Source organism: Brienomyrus brachyistius, chromosome 6 (genome assembly GCF_023856365.1).
Source record: "Brienomyrus brachyistius isolate T26 chromosome 6, BBRACH_0.4, whole genome shotgun sequence".
In the NCBI taxonomy this organism is placed as follows: domain Eukaryota; kingdom Metazoa; phylum Chordata; class Actinopteri; order Osteoglossiformes; family Mormyridae; genus Brienomyrus; species Brienomyrus brachyistius.
Genome location: NC_064538.1, coordinates 4,656,532 through 4,669,392, shown reverse-complemented (window position 1 = coordinate 4,669,392; position 12,861 = coordinate 4,656,532). Strand labels below are relative to the sequence as shown.

Below are 12,861 nucleotides of genomic sequence, written 5' to 3'. Positions count from 1 at the left end.
TGCATTTAGTAATCCAAAAAAAGAAAAGCTTTCTAGCTGTAACCCTCACGAGATACTTGATTACTATAAATAAAAACGGATGGGAAATTCAATAGGCTTATTCATTGGATGGTCTATAAGATTAATGCTTCTCTCTCTCTCTCTCTCTCTCTCTCTCTCTCTATACAGTCACGTGTTGCATAATGACATTTCAGTTAATGATGCACTACATATAAGATGGTGGTTCCATACGACTGAAAAATTTCTAAAATCATAGCCATTGTAACGCTGTAGCGCGATGCATTACTCGCGTGTTTGTGGTAATGCTGACGTAAACAAACCTACTGCGCTGCCAGTGCATTATACACACACACACGCGCGCGTATATATTGGCAAGCAGATGTTGTTCTCCAGGGACATTTCCATAATGAAAAATTCTCCAAGAATAAACTGCCTTGGGAAGTTAAAACTTCATTTTCTGAGATCCTTGTGCTTTAAACTACTACTACTAATACTAATAATACTACTACTAATAATAATAATAACAGCAAGAAGAAGAAGAAGAAGAACACCTACTACTATTACTACTTCTACTTTGAGCAATATCCACAGTCTTGCGCAAAGAGTGCATGGTTATTTTAGAGACATACACCGTTATTCCGGATGAGGCAAAGGCGCCATCAGCCAGTGGGCGGCGCAAACGAGCAGAAGTTGTAATCCGTTCTCTTTTTTTACTTGCTCCGCAGGTTTTCTTCCTACACTACGAAGAACAGGATAAAATAGCCACATTCGGTCAAGACATTCGGTCAGCAACAGATCGACATAGCCAAAATCCGCCTTTTCAGGAAAGGCAAGTATTCACATGAGCTAATAATTGCGGTGAGTGTTGTATATTTCATTTTTCGCGGCGGTTGATGCCTAACTTTAAAGTGTGTTACGGTTGCTTCAAAACCCAAGTTATATTTGAAAAGCCTATTTTCGAATTTTTATTTATATAAATCTAATAGGTTTTACTGATATAAAATCTATTTCGTTGACACCTTGTAAATGTACCAGCGAATACATCACAATCCGAAGTACTTTAAGAACTTTACAATCTATCAAATAAATTCGATTAAGTTCTATGATACATAACAACTAACACTGGTTCAAGAGGTGGACGTGAATTTCTCAGTCATGTTTAGTTCTAACGAAAACGCACACGACGTTAAAGGAAATTATACTACTTAGATCATATAATAGGTTACATGTGTTTTTACTGATGCGGGGTGTTACAAGCTGTAGTTTACACTAAATATTTAAGTAGGCAGGGTACACTATAGGTAAGAAAATTACTGCAAGGGATACTGGTGCATTTAGTCGTCATAATTAGCTTTTAGGGTTAAAGTCACACCAGATATTGTTTCCTTTCCTTATAAAGCTGCCCGCTGTCGTATTAATTTGTGTTTGTTTGTTCAACGTCGAGTTTTTAAATGACTGTAGATCATGCAGACTGTAGATTTATGAAGCTTCCTCTGGTTATGAGAAGGGAAGGTGGAACCTGACGAATGTGACCGCTGTCGCAGCTCGCGGTCCCTCGAGCGCAGCGCGCGCATTGGCTCGCCGGCCTCTGACGCCAGATGTCGCCACTGGGAACATTCCGCCGGAGCCGGGCAGCGCTCGCGACTAATTCACGCGAAAACGCGCACAATGAACGCGGCGCTCTCCTGCTTGCTGTTCGCTGTCATCGCCTACATGTACAGCGATGACCTGCTGTCAGCGCTCCGCGGTTATGTTGCAGAAAGGATCCTCGGTGCCAAGATGCCCGACCCTGGAGAGGACCGGCGGAGTCCGCAGGGTGTCCCCTATTCGGACTTACGGCACTTCGTAAACGCCGACGGACAGCACCTGTTCTGCCGCTACTGGGAGCCGGAGGGCCCACCAAGGTCAGTAAACGAAAGGCGTTATATTAACAAGCAATCAATTCTGTTAGTAACCGTGCACTGCGGTACTAATTTGACAAGACGGCACCTTTGGGAAGAGCGTTTCACTCGTTTATCAGCTGCTTGTCACATCTTATTATACCAGGTTTCGATAGAGAAATTAGAGAACCGGTTTTGTCACGTGATGCCTGTTTTTTTGCCTCATTTTGCGTCTCACACAACTCATAATTGAAACAAATGCATATTTGAAGAAAAACAGGTTTAGCGGAGTAAATGTTTAAAGGAATTAACAATTTAATCACAACTGAACTTGAGCGAGACTGTATTATTTCAGTAATAAATATTCCAGTTTATTTGGCCGCAAAGACTACCCGTGGAATCAAACTGCGTGTAATGTATTTTATATTATTACAGTTATGGTGAATTCATTGCGTCCTTGCAATAAATAATATTTGCCAGTCACCGTTATGCAGTAATTTTACTTACCTTGTACAAAGGTAAATGGCGTTATCTGAAATACAATCAGGCACAAGCTGTGCACAGGGAAAATGTGTCTAAATTGGTATAGCGAGGGTATTCCACATGCATGGTCGTAAATTACAGTGGTGGTAACCATCCCAAATAATTAAAACCGGCCAATATAGCTCCTGGACCACCCTAAATGGTTGTAGACCTAAACCTTCGAATGTTCTACCCAAAGTTACGCCTTACCTCATGTCAGGAAGAATATCAGAGTCCATAGCAACCATTCACCTTTTGTAAAGCACACTTAAATGACAACCGCAGTCACTGCATTATTCATTAACTTTAATCCTGTGTTCTTGAAAAATGGTTGTTTTTTTTCTCCCTGTTTTTAGTTAAAGTGAATGTTAGCTATTTGGAACCTCTGGCGATTAACTGTTAACTCTCTTGAGTGGACAGATCCTCCAGGACAACATTAGAATGTGATCCTTTTTTTTTTTTTTAAAGCTGTCAAACAGTCTTGTTGCTATAAACAGCAGATGTAACATAGTTGTTATCTAATTTATGGAAGGTTGCCAAAAATGAGAGACAGAAGCGAGCAGCAGGACAGTATTTCTAAAATAACTGAGAGCTCTCTGCTTTGTGTCAGACTAACTGGGGATAAATGAGATCTTGACACGTTTACGGCAAAGCCAGCTATGACGTTCATGTCAGCTTGAATCAGGGATGCTTTCCACAGACAAGATCACACACGCACCCATTTCACTGCCATTGTTGCTATTGGTCACATAGGTATTACCAGTACCCTGGCTCTGCCGTTGAAGACTTTGATCTCACTGAATTCAATAGGCTGTCCATGACCTAAGATCCTGTTAGTAGAGTTCAGGTAGTGAGAATGACCTTTTCAACCCATCAGGATATGCATAAGGAACGAATGCATTTAGGAGTGTTTAATCAAATATGAGTGCAATTATATTGCAGGTAGCCTGCCATTTGTTGGTGATGGCGAGGGTGGATGTCACTGCGAGTGTGATTCTCGGCTCGGCTGAACATGCCGCACAAAAGATACTTTTCAGGAAAAGCATTGTTCAGCAAGAGCTGGTATGGTGTGTGGCAGAGGCAAGTGGGTGGCTGCTCTGGTGCAGGAAGAGAAATATAAAGTATGTAAAAGAACAAAGCCAAGAGAAAATAGGCAAAAGTCCAACATCAAAATGGTATATAAAATGCAATAATAATAATAATAATAATAATAATAAATTGACTGGAATCCTCTGCTGTAAGAAACGAACAGTCAGTGTTTGTGGAGACAGAAGGGGCACTTTATGTGCATGTGTTTTTATGTGCTGGTACGTTCTTCTGGCTCCAGGGCTTTGGTGTTTCTGCTCCATGGGGCAGCAGAACACTGTGGGAGCTACGATGATGTCGCCCAAACCTTGATGAAGTGGAACCTGCTGGTCTTTGCACATGACCACGGTGAGCACATCGCACTAAAACCATGATCCCGGATGGCTGATGTATCATTATTAATATTAAATTTAGGTAGTGCAGTTGCAGAACTGTAGCCTCACACCCCCAGGGTTGGTGGGTTCAAATCCCACCCCGTTGTATTTGTGTGTAGTTTGCAAGTTCGCCCCATATGTTGTCCAGGTACTCCAGTTTCCTCCTGCAGTCAAAAGGTCTGCAGTTAAGCCAGTTGACATCGCTACATTGTTCATAGTGCATGTACCCTGCAATGGACTGGCACCCTGTCTAGGGGATACTACTGCCTTGTTCCCTACAGATCCTGGGTTAGTCTTCCTGCCCCATTGAAACACTGTAGTGAGTAAACAATTGTAAGTTGGATGGATATTTTGTATTATTAATGTTTAGTCCCAGAACAATCAAGTGAGACTGACCGATAAAGTCCATTACCAAAGAGTAGAAACATCATTCCGGTTATACTTGGAAACCAGTGCATCAGTGGAGACCATCTGTCTGGTGTGGTTGCCATAATAAATTAAACATAGGGTGGGTGATCAGTTTCTTACTACCCCTGAGAAGAGGTCTGTCTCCCAGAAACCTTTCCCATTTCGCAGTCTTCATGTTTACATAGCTGGGTATTATCTAGAAGAATTTCATTTGGTGCCAATGCTTTTCTGCCTCACAGAACTCCTGCCTGCTTTCCTGATCTTGTTTCACTAAGTTATTAGAATCAGATGTTTGTCTTGCTGGGTCCTCATTGTTGTTTTTCATTTTTAAAAATTCACTATCTGTATTTTTCCTGTTATCTATCTACCTCTCATGCCAAAAGGAATGGTTGTGCAGTAAACAAAAATTAATAAACTTTTATTTTGTGTAGTTTAACATAGTTAAATATGCAAAATAAATTCTGTTCTTTCATTGCTTAAATGTAGACTATAGTTTTCTTCCTGTTGTTTCTTAGTAAAGAAGAATCATGTGCTTTTGGAGCAGAAAAAAATAATGTTTAATTTCACTGCATGAGATCGAAGTTAAAGTACTGAAAAAGTGTTTGGAATAATGATTCTCTAGAAAGTCTGGGTATGTCCGTGTCTGAGATACAGCTTGGAAAGTGGAGGTATATAGGGATTTAATGACTGGAAGAAAAAGGCTTCAGGAACTTATGGTGGATGGGATTCCAGCATTTTGCCAGTCGTTGATTTCTTAAACCCCATTGCACACGGGAAGGTGACCAGTTAGAAGTGGGATACATCTACCAATTAAACAATGCATGACAGTCTCTCCTATTTATTAAACAAAAACAATCATTAACTGTAGTGGCACACTCACCTTTTTAACACATTCTCCTTAGAGAAGTGCACGTTAAAGAAGAGAGGGTTGAGAGAGCGTGAGAATGTGTGATTATAGAGTTTGACATGACTGTCATATGTCGTCCTCTGTTTACTCTCTTAGAATGATCAGATCTCAGTAATGTCTTGGAATATGGAAGTGGTTGTAGCTGCTGAATTATTTTCTCTTCCTGTTCCTCTATAGGGATGTTTTTCTGATTGCTTTCTCATCGCTAGCTTTTTTTTATGTTCCTTCTACGGTAAATTAATCCATTTTAAAACATAATCTTACTTTATCTTCATAAGCAGATGTGAACCTACATTCCACTGAGCCTGTTACATTTTTTAATGACATTTTGATTCGAGCTCATTGATATCAGAAATTCATTTAAATACATACAGCTTTTGTATTTAATAATTGATAAGAATTTATTTTGCGGATTCTGTGTTAATGCCACATGAAACAGGAAGAATAAGCACTTTGGATTCCTTCTCTATTCCTGTTAGTCGGTCATGGGAAGAGTGAAGGGAAGAGGCTGGTGGTCCGTGACTTCCAGGTATACATCCGAGACGCCATCCAGCACGCCGCTATTATGAAGAAGAGATATCCTGGCTTGCCTATTTTCATCCTTGGACACTCAATGGTAAGATGGTTTTTAGTTGGCTATATAAGAGGTGCTCCCTGTTACGTTCAGCTGCTTGGCTTGACTTGTTTAATTCAGAATGCAATGCAACATACTGAAAATAGGTTATCGTTGTTAGACCATTCCTGAGTGTTTCAGAGGTAGGAAACTTTAATGAGACGGTCACATGCTTGCTTCCTGAGTATATTTGGTATTTGTATAATATGTGGTTGTAATCTGTAGCTATTTGTATTGGTGATCTTAAGCACTTTTTAATTCAATTTTCAATTCATTTTGACTCCATTGCGTAAAGGAGTAAAATGTAGTTCCGCATAGTCGAACTAGGGTTAAGTGCAGCTAGCTTGAGCTCCCAGATAATGTCCAGTTACAAAAGTATTAGTACAAGAGCAAGATCAACATGACATCCTCCAACAAAGCAAGAACATAATGAGACAAGTCAATGACCAGAGGATCAATATTAGGAACATTCCGGGAACATAGACATCAAGCTAGGAGAATAATAACCTTTTCGGTTGTTGATTGTGCTAATTTTTTCAATGTTACATGTAGAGTCTGTGTGCATCATTTATTTATTTTCAGTTATGAACATTAATTGATCATTATAGCCCATTTGATTCATTGGTTGGTACCTTTTTTTTACAGATTTGGATGTCATAAATGATGAGAACACTAAGCTATGCAGGGTTTACTCAGCAGGGACCGTGAAGTTGACCTGCTTTTCACTGTTTTGAAAGGAGTTTATAAGCAGGTAGCTCTCCTTTCATGTTTTTAGGTCAGAGCTCTTGTATAACCACAGCACATCTCTGTCTTATATAACCAGAATCTGAGTGTTTACAGTGTCAGGCCAAAGGGGATTCATTTCCTCTAAGAGCACCAGCTCTACACCAGGACACTGTGAACCTGGACACCCTCTGTGTGTTTTTTTGCTAATACTGACCCAATCTACCTCCTAGATTAGTGCCCATATTAGGCAAAATCCTATTGTTACCACAGCCAATGGCACGAATTGCATTAACCATGACGTCCTTTCAGGGTGGAGCCATCTCGATACTGACTGCCTGTGAGCAACCAGAAGATTTTGTTGGGGTGGTGTTGATTGCACCCTTGGTCCAGACAAGCCCTGAGTCTGCCACTCCCTTCAAGGTGAACACCAGGATTTCGGCCGGTCCCTTCATGCACGTACTCGTGTTCAGGAGGCGCTCACTCTGGACGCATGCACGTCCATTTGTATCTCGCTCCCAACTGTAAGCTAATGGGGTATGTAAGGACACACATTCACATAAGCTCAAACATACATTCAAACACATTAAAATCCAGGTGTATTAAATATTTCTGAATCGAGTGGGTCAGTGATGGTTGTTACATAATAAATGATACAGTTGCTCTACAAAATGTGGAAAAAGCACACTGTACAATTCATACGACAGGTCTAAAGAAGGAATGCGGTATGTTTTGTTCCCATTTATGTTAATATGTCACTGATTTGTAGCATAATCGGGTTGCACATTCCATGTCTCATTCGGTCTCTTTGCAGGTGTTTCTTGCTAAATGTCTTAACCACATACTGCCGAGTCTGACTCTGGGTACCCTTGATTCCAAGTGGATCAGTCGCGACATGAAGCATGTAAGCTTAAGATTATGATCTTCAACGTGTTTGTGGATGTGGAAGGCTAGACGTTGCCGAGATGTAATGCATTTATTTTTATTAATTTGAATTTGAAAGAATCTTGGCTACGTTCACTTCCCACTTGTTAAAAATGGGCATGATAATAAAGACGGTTTAAGATGATGATCTGCAGCTCCACTCCTGCGTAATACTGTCAATGTGTGCCAGGTTTTTGATGCAATACCACTCTTGTACTGCAGGTGGAGGCCTATGACAATGATGAGCTGGTCTACCGTGGAGGTGTGCCTGTATCTTTTGCCATGCATGCACTCAATGCAACCGAGAGAATCAGCAAGGCAATTCCAACCATCAAGTGGCCATTCCTTTTGCTCCACGGTGACCATGACAAACTCTGTGACATCAGAGGCTCTCAAATAATGTATGAGAAGGCCTTGAGTACGGACAAGAAGCTGAAGGTGAACTTACACAATTCTTAAAATTTACAGTGATGGACGGCGCACAGAAACAGACACCGAAACATGCTAAATGTGCATCGAGAGATTAGCTATTCAAAGTAATAAATGCTGTTTATGGAAAATGGTGTGAACTTTCAGTTCGCCGTCTTCTTTCTCTATTTCATCCATCCTTCTAATCACTTTCCATTACTGTCCCAGGCAGGGGAGGGCACAAAGCAGTATACACCCTCCCTGGGCACCTGGACACAGTGGCAAATTTAGATGCACCAGTTAACCCTAACTGTATGTCTTTGGAGTGCAGGAGGAAACCTGCATAACACAGGAAAAACATATATATATGTATATATATATATATATATATATACACACACACACACACACACACACAGACCAGAGGTGGGATTCGAACCCCTAGACCAGAGGTTTGAGGCAGTAGTACTACCCACTGTGCTGCTCCCTTTTTATTTAGCCATATTTTTTGTTCTTTCCTAATTCAAATGCAAAACTCATACGTTTGAAAGTTAGCTGACATGTAAGATCTTTATTTATACATTAAAGATGAGGCCGAAGAGCAGTTTTACAACTCCCCTCCCCCCCCCTTCACTGTCCTTGCTATTGTACTCATTCCAGGCTTTTGGACTTAAATGATTAGGGAAGATTATAACGTTCTCTGTCTGTGTATATCTGTGCAGTCTTTGTGTCTCTGTGTTATGTGTATTAGTTGCACTCATCTTTGTGTCCCTCAGGTTTTCGATGGCGCGTACCACGCACTCCACCACGAGCTGCCGGAGATCGCAGACTTGGTCCTGAAGGAGATCGGCACCTGGATTGAGGAGCGGATTCCTCCGCAGCCATTAGCAGACTCCTAGGCTGTGCATCCTCCTCGTCTCCCACACCATCTGTTACCTTTCTGGGTCTAACTCATTTTATAAGATTATTTTATGGATTGCACTGATGAAACATAAAATTCCGTCTGACCTCAATCTGGTGCTATGAAGCCGATGGTATGACGAGTAGGATGCGGACTAGGGGGTGGTGAGGAGGTCACTCATCTGCACAGGGCTGCTTCTGAGTGACCCGTGTCCCTGAGAGTCTCAGATTTGACTTATGCTAAAGGACAACTGTTGAACCTGCCAGGCAGGCATGGTAAAACGCCATGTAGACTGTCTCATTTCCGTACAGTGAAGACCATACTGGGTGTGACCAAAATGGGCACTGTGTTCCCAGTTATGCGGCCTTACTGTGCTGCTCGACTGTTAATTTTCCCTATGTATTTAAGCTAAATCACATGTTATGAAGAAGATGCCTCTGTTTTAATTAGTGCATCCATATCCTCTGTATCTGGCCCCATTTGAATATCACTGACTAATTTTCTTGCTGCCAACACATTTAGTTGTACATCTCTGTTAGTCAGCTCGTGTTGCCACCGCTTATCTGAAAGCCGTAGGATGGATCTTCGTTACCATGGAACCATTCGAATAAAACAATGGAAAAACCATCATGGCAGACAGCCGACAGAAGCCAGATAGACTTGAAGCCTGAGAATGGACTTTGAACTAAGAGGGCATTAATTAAAATAGCAAAAAAGCCATTCTGTTGCTTTGTAGATACAGGAGATCAGCAGAGTTTCAAATACTGGTCCGTAATCATGGTGTTCTTGTGTGCTTTCATGCTGCTAATTGAATACAAATGTAATGCACAGTTAGAGATATTTGTACTTTTTGCTTTTCAAAAGGAGTCATACGTTTTCCGATTTTAAAATGATGTATTCTTCGCAGATGACTCTTCTAAATGACTTTAAAATTGTATTTTAACTTAACAGATAGGAAATGCTGTTATGGAATAAGAAGACTAAAGGGCATTGTTGTAATAAATATATAACGCTGAAATCTATTTAGAATCTATTAAAAATGTCTGGTTATATTCAGGTATGTTTATTGAGTTTTCAAGGAGAGATTTTATTCACAAAGACTTATATCCTGACAGCCTATCTACTGGAAAATAAGGCTGTCCATTATTGGATGTTTTGTTTTAACATGTTCCAGCTGTTGGTCAAAGCCAAGGAAAAATAAAATTGTATGTTCAAATGACTCGACTGCTCTTCAATTCAATTCAATTTCGCCATTATAAATGCTTTAATTTTCACATATCCCCATGTCACGGACAGCTGAGAGCATGGAGTCATAGTGTGGGATCGGCAGTTTATCCAGCTCCCTTGGAGTTGGTTGCAGGGATAAGGAACTTGCTCAAGGGTTCAACAGAAATATGATCACTCTGCTAGCCACAGGATTGAATTTGTGACCTCCAATCATAGGTACAGGCCCCTGACCAACAGAGGCATGCACAGCATGATAATTAGACAGTAGAGACAAATAATGAATGGGACAACAGATTCACATTTACTGTAACAAATGCTCTAGACAAGTGTTATATACCGTGACAGATATTTCCAGATCCTGGAAATACATTGCAGTAGTTAATCTTACGATCAAACGTGGGAGTTAAAAGATCAGCTATGAACTTATATTTTTAATTTGTGTGTCAGTGAGGCAATGTACTGTGGATTTTCCTCTTGCTCCAGGCAAAACATCAAACAATATACAGCAACACTGCCTTAATATTATTACAATGTGTTTTATTAGGATTACTATGACAAACAATCCCTTGTCGTGTTTATATAAGGTATGTCTATAAAGAGAATTGTGGGCAAGAACAGAATTGCTTAAGTTGATGAATGCACATTTCAGAATATTGAACACTGATGTGGGGGGAAGGAAAAGTAAAATAAAAAAAAATGTTCTTTGGTGTCTAATATCAAGATTAATAAATATTTTGATCCAATTTAAGTGGACCCTTTTCGGCAATACTGTCAAGATACAAGGAAGAGTAGGCATGTTATTTACTACAAACAACATAACTGATTTCAGAACAACAGGCTCTCTTATGTGATCTTCTAATGTGTTTACTCTCATAAAGATATTACTGTTGCTATTATTCCAATCTACAACAGTGTGTACGGGGAAAATTGTTACAGGGACTATTGTGTGGGGGAAAATGTAATCAAAGAGTTACCAGGCTGCTGGGTAGAAGTAAATATACATGCCTCTAACCTTTAAATTTCACAATATGTTCTTGTTGACATTGTGGTTGGTTCCCTAGTATAGATCAGATGATTTCCTTAATACAGTTTTCTATGGTGTCATAGCAGTAATAACCCACTTATGTAAGCAGGTAACATTAGGCATGACATTATTGGAACAGAAGGAATAAAACGGTTCATAAAAACTTCCTAAAATATTACACAGACTTCTGCTTGATATTAATGCCCCAAACTACTGCAGTGCTATACATGTTCAAGTCATACAAAACAATAAAATGCTTCTTCTAGCACTATACCAATGACAATTATGACAATAATCCACGCATGAACAGTACGGCCACACTGCTGAAACGCAATCATACACAAGCATTATGCAAATAAGCATACACTCAGTGTTTACAGCAGCATTGGTCAGAAAATATGTTATATATAAAATTCATGTAGTCTTATGCCATGATGGACAAAGAGTTTCTGAATCTTGTGACATGAAGGCTTATGTATCATTTTTAGCCATAAATGTATTCCACTTTTGTCACAATAAGATGTTGAACAGAGTTAAAATTGACCGCCAGAGTGAGACAGCAAATTAGCGAATCAATTAAATCCCCAGGGTACCATCTGTGCCACTTGGAATTAAGAAAGGCCCTGTTCTGCTCCTGTTAATGGCTTTATCTGACACCTAGAGTTAAGACAACACAGGAATAGAACAGCTTCTATATTTACATATCCTGTGCTATGCATTTGGGAAATCCACAGAAGAATGCTTCGCAAGTGCATCTTATGCAAATACAGGGATTTCGGTGGGAATGCCTTTAATTTTCTTTTTCAGACAATGATTAAAGACAAAAAAATTAATGTAATAAAAAAGCATATGTCAAAAACGTCCAAAATTACACAGTATTAAGACATGACCCCGAGAACCTGACCAGGAACAGTGAATGGAAGATAGATAGATATATTATCCAATGTGGTTCCATGATTTTAAGTGCTAAAATGATTGTGGTCAGGGAAAGTCCATCTGTCCATCCATCCATACCCGCTTTTTCTATGCAGGCCCAGAGTCTATCTGGAAGCTACTAGCATAAGGCAGGAAATAACCCAGGATGGGGCGCTAACCGATCGTAGGGCACACACACCCCTCACACTCACATTCACTTCTATGGACAATTTTCCCGAGTCCAGTTCATCTTAGTATGTTTTTGGGCTGTGATATTAAAGTATTCAAGGGTTTTATATGGACACGGAAGGTATACAGTCAGACTATAACCTGAAAGGTGGTGAACTCTGCCATAAACAACTGAAAGCAAAAAAGAACAAGAGAAAATAATATAATAATAAATAAATAACATAAAGTTCCTTTCCTTATTGGAAAAATATCAGTGATGTGCATGCAAACTCCACACACGCAGAGACTGGAACCCTGAACTCCAAAGGTGTGAGTCGTCATGGTAAAAAAAAATATTCATTTTAAGGGTGTCCGTAACTATGATTAAAAATCTGCCTCAACGATTCCGTTAAAATCTCTGCTTTGTTGTTGTTTTTTTAGACTGGGTTGAAGTATGCAGACACCTGCAAGAACCTACAGAATGCGAAAGATCACTGATGAGCACAGCACCAATCAGCAGACCCGAATAAGCAGCATCTCGTTCACAGATTTAGCTCCAGAATTGAACTTGCGTCTATTTTCGGCATTTGCCCGTCAAACGCATCAGCACTCTACACTGAGATGCTCTATTTCCCCCCTCCCTTTATTCCTAAACTTCACTTGGTTGTCAATCTGACCCAAAGTCACTGATTACTTGCTACTTTTCACGCGGGTCCGCAGAGCCCAATTACCGGGGGTTTCGTCCCTAAGGATTTTCGTTCCCCTTTCTTAAAGCACGAGC

At 40.2% G+C, this 12,861-nt stretch overlaps 1 protein-coding gene across 3 annotated transcripts; it reads left to right on the top strand.

Annotated features, from left to right (window-relative positions):
- The first annotated feature begins 274 nt into the window (after positions 1–274).
- Positions 275–9,965, top strand: mgll (monoglyceride lipase). Of its 3 annotated transcripts, none has more exons than XM_049017875.1 (8): positions 280–829; positions 1,760–1,904; positions 3,730–3,836; positions 5,657–5,793; positions 6,826–6,936; positions 7,328–7,417; positions 7,660–7,875; positions 8,622–9,965. In XM_049017875.1, exons 2-8 carry the CDS (start codon positions 1,780–1,782, stop codon positions 8,742–8,744), a joined length of 909 nt encoding a protein of 302 aa, XP_048873832.1. In that variant the 5' UTR covers positions 280–829; positions 1,760–1,779; the 3' UTR covers positions 8,745–9,965. The 3 variants fall into 3 exon arrangements, with proteins under 3 accessions (XP_048873829.1, XP_048873832.1, XP_048873831.1); XM_049017874.1 differs by having other exon boundaries at positions 280–858; XM_049017872.1 differs by having other exon boundaries at positions 275–1,904.
- The last annotated feature ends 2,896 nt before the right edge of the window (positions 9,966–12,861 follow it).

Excerpts from the sequence above, each read along its gene's own strand:
- mgll (XM_049017872.1), top strand. The coding sequence starts at position 1,669 with ATGAACGCGGCGCTCTCCTGCTTGCTGTTCGCTGTCATCGCCTACATG. Across the intron at positions 6,937-7,327 it reads AGTCTGCCACTCCCTTCAAG|GTGTTTCTTGCTAAATGTCT; the intron begins GTGAACACCAGG and ends GTCTCTTTGCAG. Across the intron at positions 7,876-8,621 it reads GTACGGACAAGAAGCTGAAG|GTTTTCGATGGCGCGTACCA; the intron begins GTGAACTTACAC and ends TGTGTCCCTCAG.